General features: G+C 44.9%; 1 protein-coding gene across 2 annotated transcripts in view; it reads right to left on the bottom strand.

The window, feature by feature from the left end:
• LOC128455847 (neuropilin-2) overlaps positions 1–16,709 on the bottom strand; it is an 86,690-nt gene extending 69,981 nt beyond the window's left edge. For both annotated transcript variants that reach the window (XM_053439765.1, XM_053439766.1), the window contains exons 1-2: positions 15,676–16,709; positions 2,835–3,015 (exon numbers count right to left, since the gene is read on the bottom strand). In XM_053439765.1, the coding sequence (XP_053295740.1) occupies positions 2,835–3,015; positions 15,676–15,748 (254 nt within the window). In that variant the 5' untranslated portion in view covers positions 15,749–16,709. The remainder of the gene's footprint in view (positions 1–2,834; positions 3,016–15,675) is intronic.
• Between the last annotated feature and the right edge of the window lie 808 nt (positions 16,710–17,517).

Raw genomic sequence — 17,517 nt, 5'->3', positions numbered from 1 at the left:
CTCTCTCTCTCTCTCTCTCTCTGTGTGTGTGACCACCTCTCCATCGATTTCGCCCGCAGAGCCAGAGGAGCGCCTGACAAAATGTGATGCATTATAGATTACAGATTACCATTTTAAATTCCAATCAGGGCCGTGGGAGATTAGATGGCCTCCACTGCAGCGACCTGCGGTAATAAAACAACTCTTTGTCCGAGGGGCGGTGCAGTGTTTGTGCGAGTGCAGTGAGTGTGTGTGAGCTGATGCGTTGATATGGTTGTTGTGTTAAACTGTTTTTTGATGAGATGAGCAGAGACACAGAGGAAGCAGAAGAAGTCATTGTATGGATGACTCATTCGTCCCAATAAGATGAGTGTGTGCCCGGGTGGAGCTTGAAAAATGAGCGTGTGAACTAATGACCACTTTACATTGATTTGATGATTCCAAATGATTGTTGATTGAAACCTCTGTGGTGGCCCCGATAATAGTCACATGTTGTGCGACAGATACAAAAAGGTTTTTGAGCTACAACTGCATTATTTCATAGATATTCACTTTTAAAATGTAGAATCTCTGAGGCGGACATGTCATTTTGTGTTCCATCTTCATAAACTGATACATACACCTCTGCAAAAATCTCACAGGTGTTAATTTGATAGACTGTTGACATGATAATTCATATAGACCCTGTAGTTGCTCATTTTTTAGCAGGGCCCTGAGAAAAGGCCAGATATGAATGGGTCAACAATTAGAGACAGAAAAGAGAAAGACGATATTTGACAGCAGGAGACGGAGACTGAGACGCGGGTGTCTGCGTGTGTGCGTTCCTACCCCCGTGTGTGTTAGGGTTGTTGCTGACAATCACTGGGGGGTGACCACATACTGTATGTATGTCTGCCCCCCCACCCGCCCACGTCCCCAACACACACACACACACACACACACACTCAGTCAGCGTCTTCTCTTTGGCCTCTCTGCCCTCCCAAACCAAACAGCTCAATTTCAGCATACCCCTCACACACACACACACACACACAAACAGACACACACACTCGGAGCGTTGGGCGCCTGTAGACCTAAATAGCTCGGTGCTGTGGGTCACTTGTAAATAACAGTCTATTAGGCTGGAGATGTTGCCACCAACACTGAGAATATCTCACTCTCACACACACACAAGTTTGAAGCATCGCTTCTTAAAAAAAAAATGTGACTCGTCATTTACGGGAATAAAAGCTAAAAAAAAAGTTAGAGACCATAAGTGTAAAGACACAAATTCTGTTTGTGCATAATTCATAAATCTGAGCCTGTTGTTTGTGGAGGTTCAACCAGATTCTGTGCCCCTGGGAACCAACTGGACTTTAAATAGATGTAAGTAGAAAACATGGACGAGTGAGGGAGAAGGATGCAGCCAGAAAGAGAGAGAGAGAGAGAGAGAGAGAGAGAGAGAGAGAGAGAGCATCTAATGCATCAAACTGATTCATGCATTAGAACTGTAAAGCGTACATGACAAGGACATGGAGCCCCCCCCCCCCCCCCCCCCCCCCCCTCATGCAGCACAGATGTAAAGGAAAACAGAGCAAAGCACCGTCTGCCTTTCCAGCGTTTCAGCCTTTCAACAAACAGCCAGCCTGTGAAATATTGATGCTTAGATTCCAACAAAGAAATGTCCGAATTGATTTCGGTGCATCTGAGTGAAGGAATTTGACGATCTATAATTGATACGCCTGAAATGTTAATAACTTGATGGGAAAGCACCGGAACAGGGACGTTTCGGGAGATAGGGTAAAAGTCTGCACGTGTGTGTGTGTGTGTGTGTGTGTGTGTGTTTGAGTGTTTACCCTCCTGCCTGTGACAGTGGGTTTGCGTCTGTAGCCCCATTAAATTCATAGTGCCCGTTAGAGATCCAGGGAAATAGTGGTGCCTTTGAAGTGGGTTAGTGACTGGGTTACTACTAGTATCCCAGTTATGATGCTCATTCTGATATTGATCATATTCAGGATATGGTTATTCAAATCTCTGTATACAGAACAAATACAAGCATCCTGGTGGCTAATAACTGTGTTTCATGGTTACAACATTATGATTCCTGTATGGTGGCTACTGAAAATCATAGCAGACTTATTGTTATTAAACGTTGAGCCCATAACCTGTGAGTCTGGGTTTAAAGGGGATTATGTGAGCTGGGCCAGGAACCATTGCACATGCTCCATAATCCCTCTAATCATATATTTGTTATCATTTTAAATAGTTTGTGTTGTTTTAATATTCCTTTTAATCCCTCTCTGATGCATCATATCGCCATGTTTTCAATGGTGCAGTGCTGTTATTAAGATTGTGTGTTGTTCTAAACTTTCTGACAGCTTGTTTCCTGTGTGACCTTCCCTCAGTGTGTGTGTGTGTTTGTTCTGTCTGCCTCCTCCTCGCCTGCCGCTCTCTCAGTCTCACCATGCAACAAAAGCCAAACAGCCCAAAAACAATGCTGGACAACAAATCCTCTAATCTGTGTTTAATTCTTTCTGAAGTGTGAAAACCATCCCGGAACAATAAATGTGTTGTAATCAGACGTTGATAATTAGAGGCGAGGGACCGAGGGAGGTCCCAGAGTGATTATTATGGGATAGCAGAAGCCAGGAAAAACAGGAGGAGAGTGGGCTGGAGTTCACCAAACGCACCCAACAACTCTAACACACGCAGAGACAAGCTGGTGGAGACAGAAACTCCGCCGAGACCGAAGTGAAAGAACACTTCCTCGACCCAGCCTCCGAGCAACTTCACATCTTTTAATCCATACTTTATTTTTCTGTGTTTTTTCCATTAATCTCAAATTGATCCATCCATTCCTGCACACGTCTCCTTACCTGCAGTCCAGCTTCTCGATCTCAAAGTGCGGGTTGAAGTTGAGGACAATGCGTTGCGAGGGCTCGGGGGCCGTGATGACCCAACGGCAGTTCTGGTGGGGGGGGTACTCCAGCGGGTAGCCGGGTGTGGTGATGTATCCGGCATCGCTGGCATCTAGGAAGCCGCCGCATGGCTCAGACGCTGCGTGAGGGGAAAGAGAAGGAGGAGGTTATTAGATGATTGAGAAAAGTCCAGCAGACACACAAACGTGTTTTTGTTTTGCTTTTGTCCACGACATCACCCTGGGTAAAATATGGAAATCTTTATAATAGGGGTAAAGTGATAAAATGCACAAACTGAATAAGGTCATTGATTAGTGCTTCAAAATGTGATGAGGAACAACTGAGACAGGAGAAGTTGAGAACATCGGGCGGGGGGGGGGGCTAAAGGGCAAGAGGTGACCATTCAAAGAGAAAACTTTCTAGCAGAAACAAAGGAGGACCAATCAGATAAGCCCCTAATATCAACATGGAGTTATAATAACTTCCCTCACAACAGCAGATAAAAGTCCAGAGCATCAACGGGGTCAACGTTTGTTTTCTTATCGAGGCTGACCACGTGGACGTCAACGCGCTCTATGAAGTCATTAAAAATCAAATCTAATACATATGTGTTCATTATTCATGATTTGACACGAGGGGGGGGGGAGCAGATAAGAGTTGTGTTTGCAGAGACAGGAAGTGAGAAACAAAGATCTGTGTGTGTGTGTGTGTAGATGTCTCTGTGCATTTGGAGTCAAGGTCAGTGAAGCATCATGACGTACAATGACTCCATTCTGACCCAAGACTGACGCATACACACACACACACACACACACACACACACACACACACACACACACACACACACACACAGACACACACACAGACACACACACAGCGCTGACCAGATGCCACCGTTACTGTCTGCGAGCGGATCCACTTGTCAGCAGTCATACATCTGTGTGGTGTCATCAACAATGCCACTCATTCAGAGCTGCAGATGTAGCCCCACATGGACGAGTAACTCACATGTATCTGTGACACCCCCCCGACACAACACACACAACCCCACTGTATTACATCTATGGCCTCCATTGTGCCCCACGCTGCCTGCTCGGTTTGATTGACTGTCCAGTCGATTTCATGAGCTGAACTTCTGTCATTGTTTAAGATCCGGGGGGGGAAAAAACTTACCCTAAACCACACTGTTGGGTATATGATGACATCCGTCTTTGTTAAGGCCAAGCACTTCTAACATAAAGGCAACATCTCATCCTCTATCTGCTGGAGGAGACTGGTTTCCACTTTGCTCATTTAACATCCACAAAATAACACATCGGAAGATATAATGACTGGTCTTGCAGCGAATGCCTTATTTTTAAATGTTTGTTACTTTTGAAAGAACTACAATATCCAGGGGGATATGCCTGCATGGTAGAGTGATGCAATAATACATCTGGGCTTTAGATTGTTTATCCATCTAGGCAGTGTGCACAGCAGTGGGGGAGGAACCTGTGGTACCAGTGTCCACTGTTTGACCAATCAGGGGTCAGTATCAGCTGTCAATCATGGCATGTCCCCCTGTTTTCATAACATCAAATCACTAATTGAAACCAAACTTTCCAAAAGAGCACTTGAACAAACATCAGTATGATAAGAAATACCCAAAATGACAGATGGGATGTCAATGTCCCATCAACCACCAAGAGGTTAATGACTTCTACTTCAGACTTCAGGGGGAAATCAAGAGACACTTTGGCTTCACCTTTAAGGAGCAGTCATGTCGTCCATCTTTATATAGAGTCACGCAGGCGGACATGATGGTCACTCTAATAAAAGCAGCATGTTTGTCTGCTGCTCGCTGGGGAAGCAGAGAAAGAGGATGAAACACACGAGAAGCTAAGAAGGCATCTCTGTGAGGAGCCAGGCTCCAGTGAGCTGCCAAAACCAGTTTCAGTTCACCTCGGTATTGATTCTACAATTCTCTGAAATCTACTGGAGAGATCAAAAACAAACGGTGGTGGTGGTGGAGGAAAGAGCTGTCCAACTGGTCTCTGCCCAAATCCCCCTTTGACGTTCAACTGGTTTGAGGTGTGGGGACTGGGAAGGCCATGAATCATCTTGTCAAACCTTTCAGTGACCTCTCCTGCCTGTTGTCACTCAATTCACAGCGTTTTGTTTCATTTGTCCAACGTTCTGCATTTGAAACAATCGTTCCTGTGTCAGTTCAGACTCGGTGTGTGTCTCTACAAACACCGACCTGATAAAAAAAAAAACACCACCGTATTTATTATTTATTGCCACTGTGCTGAGTGGGGTGACATAGCCAAGTCAAACTACTCAGCAGAATACAACATGTTTGAATGTTATTAATAGAGCGGCTACTGTAAACCTATCCTCCTAAAGGAGTAGCTGTACACATTCAACATTAACACACACACACACTCACTCATGCACGCACGGCATAAACACTTTACCAGACGCAGTGTTCGCAATAAATTCAAATAGACAATCACATTTAGTTGTGTCATGGCTGCAGCTAGTGTACGTGTGCACGTGGACTGATTGATACTCGTGCACTTCAGAGTCGGCTGGAGAAGAGGGAGGTGTGGGTCAGTCAGACACTGGGTCAGCTTTATCTGTTATCTACCTCACCCCGTCTGCAAGCAATTAGTGATCACCCCTCTTTATCTATCTCTCTCGCTCTATCTCTATCTCTCTATCTCCGCCTGTCTCCCCCCCCCCCTGCTGTGAGCCAACTAGTCCTGTCTGTCTCCTCCTATCTGTTTCCAATCTACTTGGTGACATTCAGTCATACAGGAATAGAGTTACAGGGCCTATGTAACCCGGCCAGACGCATTTCATCTCAGCACCACCTGGATTAGTGCTTAACCACTCTGGAATCTCACAGCAGCATCAGCCAAACACCACTTTTAGCACAGCGCTTTGCAAACTGTATCCGACCAACGGAGAGATCTGGGATATGCAGAGAGGCAGGGGAAAAACTAGAGATTATTCGATACATCTAACTAACTAATAACGTAATGCTCTGCAGCTTGGTGCCAAAACATGATCTTATAAGATTCAGTCCCTGCACAAGACTCTGGTATAGGCTGTGGAGGTTTGTTTTTCTTTATCTACTTAACTTTTTCCTTTACTTCTGCCTATATCTGACTCAAACAGCCAACTGGCAGATATACAGTGGCTGGATAAGATAACAAACCAGATATAACACTATATTGTCCATTTATCTATTATCAATCTTCAACTTTTTACATGAGCAGGTCTGTGTAGGTATCACTCTCGTCTTTTCTTCCCCTTTTCTCATTTTTGCAGACTCCCCCTAATCTTCTTCTTCTCCTCCTCCTCTCTTCTCACCTCTGGCATGCAGCCGATGACGACAGCACCTCCAAGCGTCAAATGAATATTGTCGGTGTGACAGTGAGGCAGATGCTGTGTGTGTGTGTGTGTGTGTGTGTGTGTGTGTGTGTGTGGGAAGTATTGTGTCTATTCCGCTTCAAGGGTTCATTAATCTCTGGACTCATCACACACACACACACACACACACACACACACACACAGGTAATTCATTTATCACATCCAAACAAGGCAAAGGTTGTCACACATCTTTTGAATTTTAAGTGAAGGTGATGTTGTTTGTTCAATCGGTGAACACATACACACTTATAGATGTATACATACAATAATATGATGCTGAGGTGCAGATTATTAGTTATTTTAAATTCCTAAACCAAACGTTTTTCTCTAGAACAGCTAACTGGTATCTTTATATCTAAAACTAAGAACCTGTCTGAATGCAACATCCATCCATAACTGAATCTATAGCTGCTCATTTGTATTCCGCTCTCCGGCAGGCTGACCTGAACGCTGCGGAGAAAGTGCAGTGGGCGAGTTGGAGAACAGTGGAGATGCTGAGTTGGGAAAATGCCTGAATTCATGTTAAGAATTATCAAACAGGTAAACCTAAGAGAGACAGAGAGTGAAAGAAGATGAGGTGAAGCGGCCTGAAAGTGACTGCAGGGTTGAGAGAAGAGGAGGAAGGAGAGAATAAAGGTGTAGTAGTTGCCTCAAGCCTTTAAGGAAACTTTACCCCATTTGATCTTTGGATCTTTTTAGCAATGTTGCATTAAAGTTATCATCTTTGAGTAAAATGTCCTCACAACTTCTTTACATTATGACAAAAGCTATAAAAATGTGATCTGAGAAGTTAACTTTAGTCTAGTTGTATGATTCCCTGCTTCAAGCAGCTGCATAGGGAGGTGGCCGCCTACTTAAATTATTCAGACCATTTACTCAAGTAAAAGCAGAAGCACTACAATGTGAAAATACACTTACAACTATAAGTTCTACAGCAGAATCAGCAAAATGTATTAAGGCATGACATAGTCGATTGTAAGTGTCTCATATTATGTTTATGTCACAGTTCTACTATTACCTAATTCATGAACTTTTGTGTAGTTTGATTTGTAAATATGTTTTATGATGAGTTGTTTGAGTTATTACACATACACAGTATTATTATTATAATGTGAAAGTAATTACAAAGGGGTGCATGGGTGGAGTGTCTCTCTCTCTCTCTCTCTCTCTCTCTCTCTCTCACTCTCTTTCTTTCAAACCTACATTCTGTCCTATCAGTAAAAGCCAAAGTGACCAAAAGTATCTTAAAAGCATAAGAAATTAGCTTTTGACAAAGGAATAGGTATGAACAACATACATAGAATGACTCAAGTTCAGAACAAGTCAAACTGCACTGAATCACAACACCCGAGCTCAGCTGAGGTTCTTGCGTCCCTCCACCACAGACTGTGTTTAAATCTGCAGTGAGCTGGTACTTTTACGAGACGAGACGAAACAAAAGAACAACACATCTAAAACACCACAATTGTCTTTACTGCGTCTCTGTTTGTGTGTCGCTCAGTGACGACAACCCTTCCCTCCTCTTGACCCCGGACTACACACAACGCAGCTTCTTTCTCAACCACATCAGCGTGTGTGATCTTCAGGGAGAGGTTGTATTTAGACCACATATTCACAACAAAATGCACAAACACAAACCGCTGAACATCACTTATCCCCCTCTGGCTGAGGCATCAATGGGTTCAGACCACACACACACACACACACACACACATACACACACATGCCCACATAGAGACACACACCCAGGATAAGCAGCAGTAAACGATGCTAAGCAGTCAAGCAGGGATATGAGACAGGTCGCTGCATTATTTATGTCTCTCCGCCACGTTCAGTGTTGCCTCCTGATAACACCTATTCAGCTACTTTTTCCCCCCCACATGCATATACCTCAACACAGACACACAAAACCAACCCATACGATGGAAATCAAGACGTGTACAGAAATGTATGCACAGCAGAGGGGGCGCACAAAACAATCGCACAAAGTCACAACCTTTACATCTCTTCCGCATGGAGCTGCTTTGCAAAATTGAACTATCCTTGTTTGTTAGACCCAGATGCAAATTCTCTGACCTTGTGTCTAAGCTCTCTTACATATTCATTTTCCCTCCGACTCTGACTTGACTCTAAAATCCTGATCGATTTCTTCATCCGGGGGAACTTTGCATAACCCTTGCTCATTTCACTTGGCGTGGGCCAGCGAGAAGAGCATTGGTGCGTTTAGTGCTCCTGTATGAGAGTGAGGAAGCTGACCAGCTAACCAGAGAGCTCATTATCCACCAACACTGGTCCCAATACTCAAAACGGCAGAGTGAGTCACATCATCTTGACCTCGTAGGAAACAGGTCCCTGAATCCAACAATCCAATCAATAGACTCTGAACATCTGCATCAAAGCCCGAGGGGGAAATAAATGCTAATTCTCCCATTGATTTCTTGGCATTTTTACAATTTGCGGTGCGTTTGCAGGAGGATGGTTTTTTGGCTCTGGCTTCTCGAAGCTCTCACAAGAAGCTTCAGGCAGCGTTACCTTAAACGGAGGAAATACACACACATTTAGAGTTTAAAACGCTTTTGTGTGACTCCGAGAAACACTGAAAATAACAGGCCGATATGTCTTCTTTGGATCAGAACCAAGGAGCGCTTTAGTCACCGGGACCCGACAAACCTCAGGAATGGACAGAAAGAGGGAGAGAGAGAGAGAAAGGGAGAAGGAGGCAGAGCGGGGCAGGGCGAAAGGGGAGAGAGCAACGCCAGAACATCTGTCTCTCATCATCTGAAAAGAGAAAGTCAGCAGCTCAGAACAGCTCACTGGACAAAAAATACAACTCACACACACACACAGAGAGAGACACGCACACACACAAACAGGTGGGGTTGTGCTTTTCTCCAGGTGACCTGCATTAAGCCACAGTGGAAAATTACAGAGAGAACGGTGTGTGTTTGTTGGAGTGTGTGTTAAAAAGAGAGAAAAGAGGGATGGCGGAGGACTACAAAGGCTCTGAGAAACACAAAGAATGATGGGAAACTGGAGAGCAGAGAGATGAGGACTGAAATAAAGGATGAGTGTGTGATACAGAAAAAAAAAGAACTGACAAGAGAGCAAGCTGCTCCGCTCCAGAGCAGAGACCTGAGGTGACCTGCGGAGATTTAGAAAGGAGTGAGAGATAATGGGACGGAGTACATGGAGGTGGAGAGAGAAAGGGAAGATCCTTGACAGAGAGAGCGGCAGTGGATAAACTGAAAAGATAACTGAAGCAGAACGGTGTGTGTGTGTGTGAGAGGACGAGCAACAGAGTGTAAAGGAAGGGAGTTAGAAATGATGTTCGGAAATGACTAGAGAGAAAGAGTCTCAGGTTTAAACTAGAATATCACTTCCAGTACCTCCACCAGCGGTTCCCTTAGGAAATCACTTTTTAATTCACTAGATCCAGATTGTAATTCTAGATCTGCACCAAATTAACACGCTCATTAATATCAGTCCGGTAAACACTTTCTTTCAAAGTACATTCAAATAATTTCCTGTCAACCAACAGCCTCAAAGTCAAGTTTGTTTCTCTGCCATATTCAACAAGTCTTCAAAAATTAAAACATCATAACACCTAGTGTGTCCATTCTCTCTAGAACAACACAGATCAGGGGTTTCATCTTCTAAAACTGTTACATCCATTCTATAGAAATAAAGGTTCAAAAGACACAAAGCTAGTTATTCGTCTTTTTGTCTAGACTTCCATAAATTGAGCTTTATTCTCTTCCAGCCTGAGAAAGCCGGGATTGAGGGAAACATGGACTGACAGAGTCGAGGGCGAGAAAAAACAACAACAACAACAACAACAAGGCAGTGAAACAGTAAAGGAGATTTCCCACCGCCGCGAAAGTGAGACCAACAAGAAGGTGAGCAAGGTTCCTTAATCGGAGCGAGGGAAAACACTGACACGGGGAGGTGTGGAGAAAGAGACAGAGTGCGGCAATAAAGGAGAGGTGAGGCGCCATGAAAAGAGAGGGAACAACAAGGTGATTCGGCGTGAAGGGAGAGAGAGAGAGAGAGAAAAGGGAAAACAACGTGTGGCCTTGCACGGCACTGCTCTGGAGGGACTACAGAGGACACAGAAGGCTTAGCTGGTACACACACACACACACACACAAACACACACACACACACACGCACAAACACACACGCAGACGCACACGCACACACACACACACACACAGGTTTTAAGAGAAGTGTGGACAGGCAAATAGTCTCATTCAAAGGATTTCCACGATCTCCCCCTTTCCTCTGAGGACGTTTGTTCTGCTCGCTCTCACACCAAACACACACACACACATACACACACACGTACACACACCTCACATCTCCCCATCCTCCCTAATTACTCCAGTCATTACCAATGGCCAGTGAAGACACTAGAATACTAGCAGTTTACTAATGACATGATAACTGTAATTAGAACATCCTGCTGGACCCGCTAATTGTCCTTTCGCTTTTACCAGACGAGAAAGAGACATAGAGAGAAGGAAGGGGGGGGAAAGAGAGAGAGAGAGAGAGAGAGAGAGAGAGAGAGAGAGAGAGAGAGAGAGAGAGAGAGAGAGAGTGTGTGCAGAGGGTTAATTGTCTAATGTAGGTTGTTGGTATCAGTGGACCGGCCCCGTTGTTAGGCCATCATTACTGTTATAATTGAAAAAACAAACAATGTCCACTCATTTGATGCACAAATTTATTTATTCTGTTATTTTTTAAGGTTGCATAGCTAATTAAATCTGGATTTTCCTGGATTATCCTTCTATTCAGATGTGTTTTAAGAAAAGAGAAAAGGTAAAGAGAAGAAGATGTCAGCCGTCTGAATCATCCCGAGATGAAAAAAAAACAAGAACGAGACTCAATCATGAGAAACCTGCCGGAAAACACCTGCTGCCTGTGAGATGATTAAAAAGAAATCAGTTCTGTGGAAAGTCTGCGGCGGCGGCAGCAGCGTGTCACCTGTCAGACTCACACCCGCTCGGCTGTCTCATGCACAGAGATCTCAGTCTAATCAGGGACAGTAAGAAAAGACTGTTTTAATTTGAGATGGAGAGTATAATTGTATAATGTTGTCATCCATGTTTCCAAAATGGTGACGTATAAAACCAGCGTGTGTGTGTGTGTGTGTGTTGATGATAAACTACATTTGAGCCAGAAGACCTCCAGAGCCTGATAGAGCAGAGGAACACGTCTGGGTTGCTCTACTGCAGGTGGCTCCACTCAACTGCTCATTCACACTCCACTACTGCCCTCTCTCCTGCTTTCTCTCTGTTTCTCTCTTTCCTTCCTTTCTTTCTTTCTTCTGGGCTCCAAAACTCATTTAAGATTCTTTACGCCCTCCATCTTTTATTGTTTCTTCTCCTCTCGCCCCTCCGCCTCTGCTCCATTTTTCCTTCTGTTTATTGCTTTGTTGTTTCTCGAGGTGCTCCGGCTGCCGGGAGTTCACAGGTCGCGTGGAAGCATCACAAACAGACTTTAGATTATAAATTTCCTGCCGTCGTTACCCGAACGCGGAAGAACGAGAGGAGGGCAAACGGGAATTGAAACAATCAGAATGAAATGATGGGGAAATGCAGAGAAAAACATACGAGACTGAGCTGATTCCAGACTCACTAATTGTCCTTTCTTTTTATAGGCTGCTAATATTGAACATTCACTCACTCACTCTTTTTTACAGTTTATTTGACTTGCCATAATAGACTGCTGTAGTTTTACACTCTTTCTCTTTCTCCATATGCACTGAGTAATTACACATGGAAACACCAAATTACAGTGACAGCAAGAAACGCAGCTAAATGCATGTTTTATAGGATTTAATGTCTGTAATATTTCACGCTCATAATTGATTTTTCTTTTCCCGACACAAAGTGATTACGTGGTGCAATTGTGTCAGAGTCGGTTTATTATGTAGTGAGCAGAAGCTGGCTGTGTATAATATTCTTCTTTTTGTGAACAAAGGACATGGATGGTTTGGTTTATTGATGCCATCGTGACCTGGTCCAATGCCACATTTAATTATTACAAGGAGCTGACCCCCCAATGGGGCGTCCCAGTACCTATAAAAGCTGGAGGCTAGAAAAATAACAAATTCATTAGAAACCCAATCACGCTCACACTGGTAAGTTCGTAAAAACAAGTCTTTAAATGCACGACAATGACCTGGAGCACAAATAACTGAAGTGCCATAATGTTCATAGTGGATGAAACCTGTAGCACGAGTGGGCGGTGACTTTCTCAACCCAAAACACAAAATAGAAATTCCCTCCCTTCGCTTCTAGACTTTCTAAACCAGGCTGGTGGGAGCCATGAATAAAAAAACCAGTCTGACGAAGCAGCCCTTGGTGTATACCTGTGGGGCAATTTATCCCACTGCCGGCTTCCTACTGCAGCGAGCATCACAGTGAGCCTGTTTTCATCAAGCTGCATATTTCAGAGGAGACACTATGGAGGCAGACAGCTGGTCTTGAGTGGCCAATTACGTCCGTTTATCTCCCTTCCAGGCACAGCTGTGATCAAACAGAATGTAGAAACAGGATCAAGCAGCGAGGCTGAAAAATCGCTCTTCCGTTTGCTTCACTTCTTCTTCTTCTTCTTCTTCTTCTTCTTTGCAGCTCTCCCTCCGCCTGTCCCCTCCACTTCCTCCCCACTGTGCTTCCATCCCTCCCTCCTGTCTCTTGCTATATATATATACACCTCCTTCTCTTTTTTTTTTAAGTCTGACGATGCTTTCCTTGCTCGTCTCTCCGGAGACAACCCGAGCGGAGGCATCTGCTAAAAGTTTACTGCTGAGGAAGCTTCAATCCTGTGTGTAGCCTGCTGCTGAGCATGTGTGTGTCTGCATGTGTGTGTGTGTGTCTGCGTGTGTTACAGTAGATCTCAGTGTACCAGGGAGAGATGTCGAGGAGAGCTTGATCGAGGCCCCCCCACCCCCCTGGTAAAGTTAAGGTTAATCTTTTTGTTTTTGTCAAGTAAAAAACAAAACATTGCAACAGGCTGTCGAACCTGAACACATTTCTAATGGCTTTACTAGATTATTGTATGGAACTGGTGATGTCATGATAAGAAGAAGAACTACTTTTTCGAGGTTAAATTGAGATGGTGCTCGAGAAACAATGGTGACTAATGGAGACGGAACAGAAACCACATTTTAACAATTTGTCATTTCACCACGAAAACCAGTTTCCAATGTGAATTTCACTGCATTGTAAGAATCTCAGCTTTGACCCTGACTGTTAACATGGGTCACTTCACACTGTTGATCAGATGACAAGCTACCAGGCTCAGGAGTGATGTGTATACAGTGGCACCAGTTATCAGAACCTCCACATTCACAGGTGGTATCTGGCTCCGGTGGGTTTTAGTCACACGGGCCTGCTCTGACTTCCAGGTCTCGGGTTGACATGGAAATATCCACACAGACCAATATGCTCCATGGATTCATATCTTCTCACATTCGAGGTGAAATGTGATGCAGAGAGTGTACGCCTCCACTGTGCCCTCCTTCTCTCTCTCGCTCTCTCTCTCTCTCTCTCTCTCTCTCTCTCTCTCTCTCTCTCTCACACTCTCTCTCTCAAAACAACATTTGGCAGACGGGCCACTCAATCCAAGTCATGAGATCTGCAAAAAGCCCCACGGCTCACCTCCAGAATAAGCCTTAAATCAATACAAAAAAACAGCTTCTCAACACACATGCACTTTTTCAAGTCGCCTCCTTTTGCACCTTCACACACACACACACACACACACACACATACATGTATATCAGAGCAGAATGTGGCCCTTGAGGAGTAATAAAAAAGGGTTTAACCAAGTCTTCAGTCTCTTTTCTATGATAAAACCAACAGTAGCAGTGAGATTGACTAGATTATTGCTACTTATAATGAACCCGGATGTCAGCCAGTCTCTTTGACAATGCATAAAAGGGATTTCCACTTTAAAATTAGATATAATTTGTAATTTATTAACAAAAATTTGGTTAAAACTAGTCCACGTTCTCAGATCGGATTTGGTTGAGACAAGTTCCCTATAAATACCCACCTGTAACAGAACAGTGAATTTAAGAACTGATGCCTTGACCACCACAGACACGAATGTTTAACAGAACGAACTACAACGCGTCTGTGCTGCGCGGAGAAGCTCGAGCAGTGTCCTCCCTGTGCGTAAAGATTGTTTGGATACGCACGGAGACGCATTGGACCGGTGCGCGACGAGCGTTTGCCGTTTTCGTCGTGCCACTGTTAATAGAGTGCAAAGCGCGGATCGTTTCTCACATCATGTGCGCGGAGGTGGACCGCTGATAGGTGTTAATGCACCGGACAGCCTGCCCCGCATCGCTCACGCGGACTCGCAGAGGGACAGACCTCCGCATGCAGCCGCTGGAATCGAACCTCCGTGAGGCTGGAGCGCCGCTGCAGCCTCCGGTAGCCGGGGACTCGGTGCGGTTCCCCCGCCAGCAGCTCTGCGCACTGACCCACAAGCCCCCGCGTGACCAAATACAACTAGCTGCCAGGCTTTTCAATGAAAACACTGGAATGAGAGTAAATTATAAAGTGACACATATTGAGGTTAAACAAGCGCGATAAGGTCACATACGAACTCCCGAGTCTGAACCTTACGCACCAGCTAACAGCGATACTTAGTCCCTCGGTAGGAATATAACAGGAGCATTATAGTGATTTTTTCATTATTGAACAGCTCTCCGGAGATCAGTCGTTGATCAAGCTGCAGATTAAAATCCACAGATTATGATAAAGATGTTTCCTGACGCCAGCAGCAGCAGGGTGAGACACTGACACTTGATTCTTAAATATCGCACTGTTAGAAAGTTTGATCGTAAAGAAACATGTGGCACCAAATACATTAAAACTCGCTGTGGTGGGACAATTAAATGATTTAGTTCGATCATTGGAAGTTTATTACTTTTTTCTATTTTTACTTCGTCACCTCTGGTGTTAACGCCAATCGAGCGAGATGGGTCAATTCTGAGAAGGGCCCTTTATAACCGGGGTCTCCCTCCAGATTGTCCTAGGGCTTCAATAAAAGTGTCCCTACGCTCCTTATTTAACATTGTATAATTTAAAAGGGAAATATATGTTAGGGTAGCGGATGTAATAAGAAAATTTGTAATGGTTATTTCTCCAGGATGTTATTTTTTACGCTCATTACGCATTTTGGTTTGAAGGGGAACTAGATTTTCTTCTAAGAAACAAACGTCTCTGCTGAGTCTCACGGGCTGGTAGTGGTGCTGTGGGTGTGAGAGGTGTCTCTCTTTGGGGGAAAGGAGCGGGTTTAACTCCCGTTTAGCACCTACAAATCACACGGATTAGAGCGGGCATGCAGGGAAAGTGTCAAAACCTACCTCCTTCTTCTGCTCTGACTGGAGGCGAAAGGAAAGCCAGTAAACATCCACAGAGCCATATGAGTAAATCCATCTTCTCTCCTCTGATGTGTTGGAAAGAAAAAGTCACTTCTTATCTTCTTCTGTGGTTTTAATATGTGAGAAGTTTGTGATCCAACAGTCTCCCTTTCCCACAGTTTTCTATTTCTCTAGTGCGCAACACGACCGGTGCCCAAACTCCTCCACGAATGCGTGAGCTCTCCTCTCCAACAATATCAAAGTGGATGAAACTGTAATGTTCGTTTAGGCTGTGACCGTGTGTGTGGCACCCCGTCTTCTGTGGAGGAAACTGGCCTGGAATCAGCGCAGTTCGTCCGGTAAACACGTTTTTAAAGTCGCGAAATCCATGTCGGTGCTCACAGGCGACAGCACCGGGTCCGTGTGTCAGGCAAGACGCGCGTGGGGATACAGACCTGACACGGCTGAGAGGGAAATGACAAAATTCAAACAAAGTAAAAAAAAAAAATCACTTGTTGAAGTCACCGGGAACCATCAGTAGAATCTACCGGCAAAACAAAAATAATAAGTTTGGGCAAATAAAGGAGAAACGAAAAAATTCCCACGCGTCTTTCCCTGTTTGTTTCGATATTCCCAGATCTTCTCCTGTGGCTCAATCTCCAAATTCCGCGTCTACTTGGTAAAAGCACCTGTGATTAAAATAAACACCAAATGTTGTCCCATCGACTGCCCTGTGGGGATAATGTCCGTTTCTTGCACCAGGGACTGGAGGTGTCCCGGAGGAGGCGGCAGCAGCAGCACCGGCGTGCGTGCGTAAAAGCTGCTCGGGAGAAAATGAATGTGCAGCCTCTCCGCTCTGCTCCTCATCCAAACTGAGCTCTCCTCTGCTCCAACACGCGTATCTGTCTCCCCCCTCCTTCTCTCTCTCTTTCTGTGCTGAACGAATGTCTCTCTCCCTCTCTCTCTCTCTTTCTCTCTCGCCCTCACTCCCCCTCTCTACCAGCAGCTCCGGCTGTGCGCTCCGCTCCTTCCTCTCCGATCTCCGCCGGGTAGTGGCAGCGTGTTGGACCGCTCACTCAGTCCCCTGTCTCGGAGCGCATGCACGCCGCGCGCGCACGTGTATCGGATTACAGTAGGCACCTCTGCCCGCCTCCATATAGCCCCTCACTGATTAGAGAGCGGTTTTACTCACCCTAGTTTCTCTCTCTCTCTCTCTCTGTATTTTGCCTCACCCTCTCCTACCACATCTACATCTCTTTCCCCAATCACTCCCTCTCTTTGATTTTTTACCAAATTTCTCCCTGCCTCTCTCCCCCTCCCACATTTATTCCCTTACCAACTCTCTCTCCTTTTATTCCTGCATTTATCCTGTCCTCTCTCTGGTAGTGGAGAGAACAGGGGGAGGTGGAGAGAGAGAGAGAGAGAGAGAGAGAGAGAGAGAGAGAGAGAGAGAGAGAGATGCTGGGAGCTTTAAAAGGGACCTGGTGCAGATTTACTACTGGAACCCTGTGTGTGTGTGTGTGTGTGTGTGTGTGTGTGTGTGTGTGTGTGTGTGTGTGTGTGTGTGTGTGTGTGAGTTTGTGTGAATGAGTGTATATTTGTGTGAATGACTGTGTGTGTGTGCATGTGTTAATCACAACTGAAAGGATGATAAGTAATAATCAATTAGAATCAATTGGCAAAACTAATAATCCCAGATCATACTATGAAAATGAAGTTTTGTGCTAAAGGAACAGATTTACATGTGATGCAGAGCAGCCATCATGGCAGTGAGCTTCTGGATGGACTCACACAAACACACACACACACACACAAGTGCTCACTTTCCCTTTTTGCCTGCCCACT

Source organism: Pleuronectes platessa, chromosome 14, assembly GCF_947347685.1.
Source record: "Pleuronectes platessa chromosome 14, fPlePla1.1, whole genome shotgun sequence".
NCBI classification, from domain to species: Eukaryota; Metazoa; Chordata; class Actinopteri; order Pleuronectiformes; family Pleuronectidae; genus Pleuronectes; species Pleuronectes platessa.
This window is presented reverse-complemented; position numbering and strand designations above follow the sequence as displayed.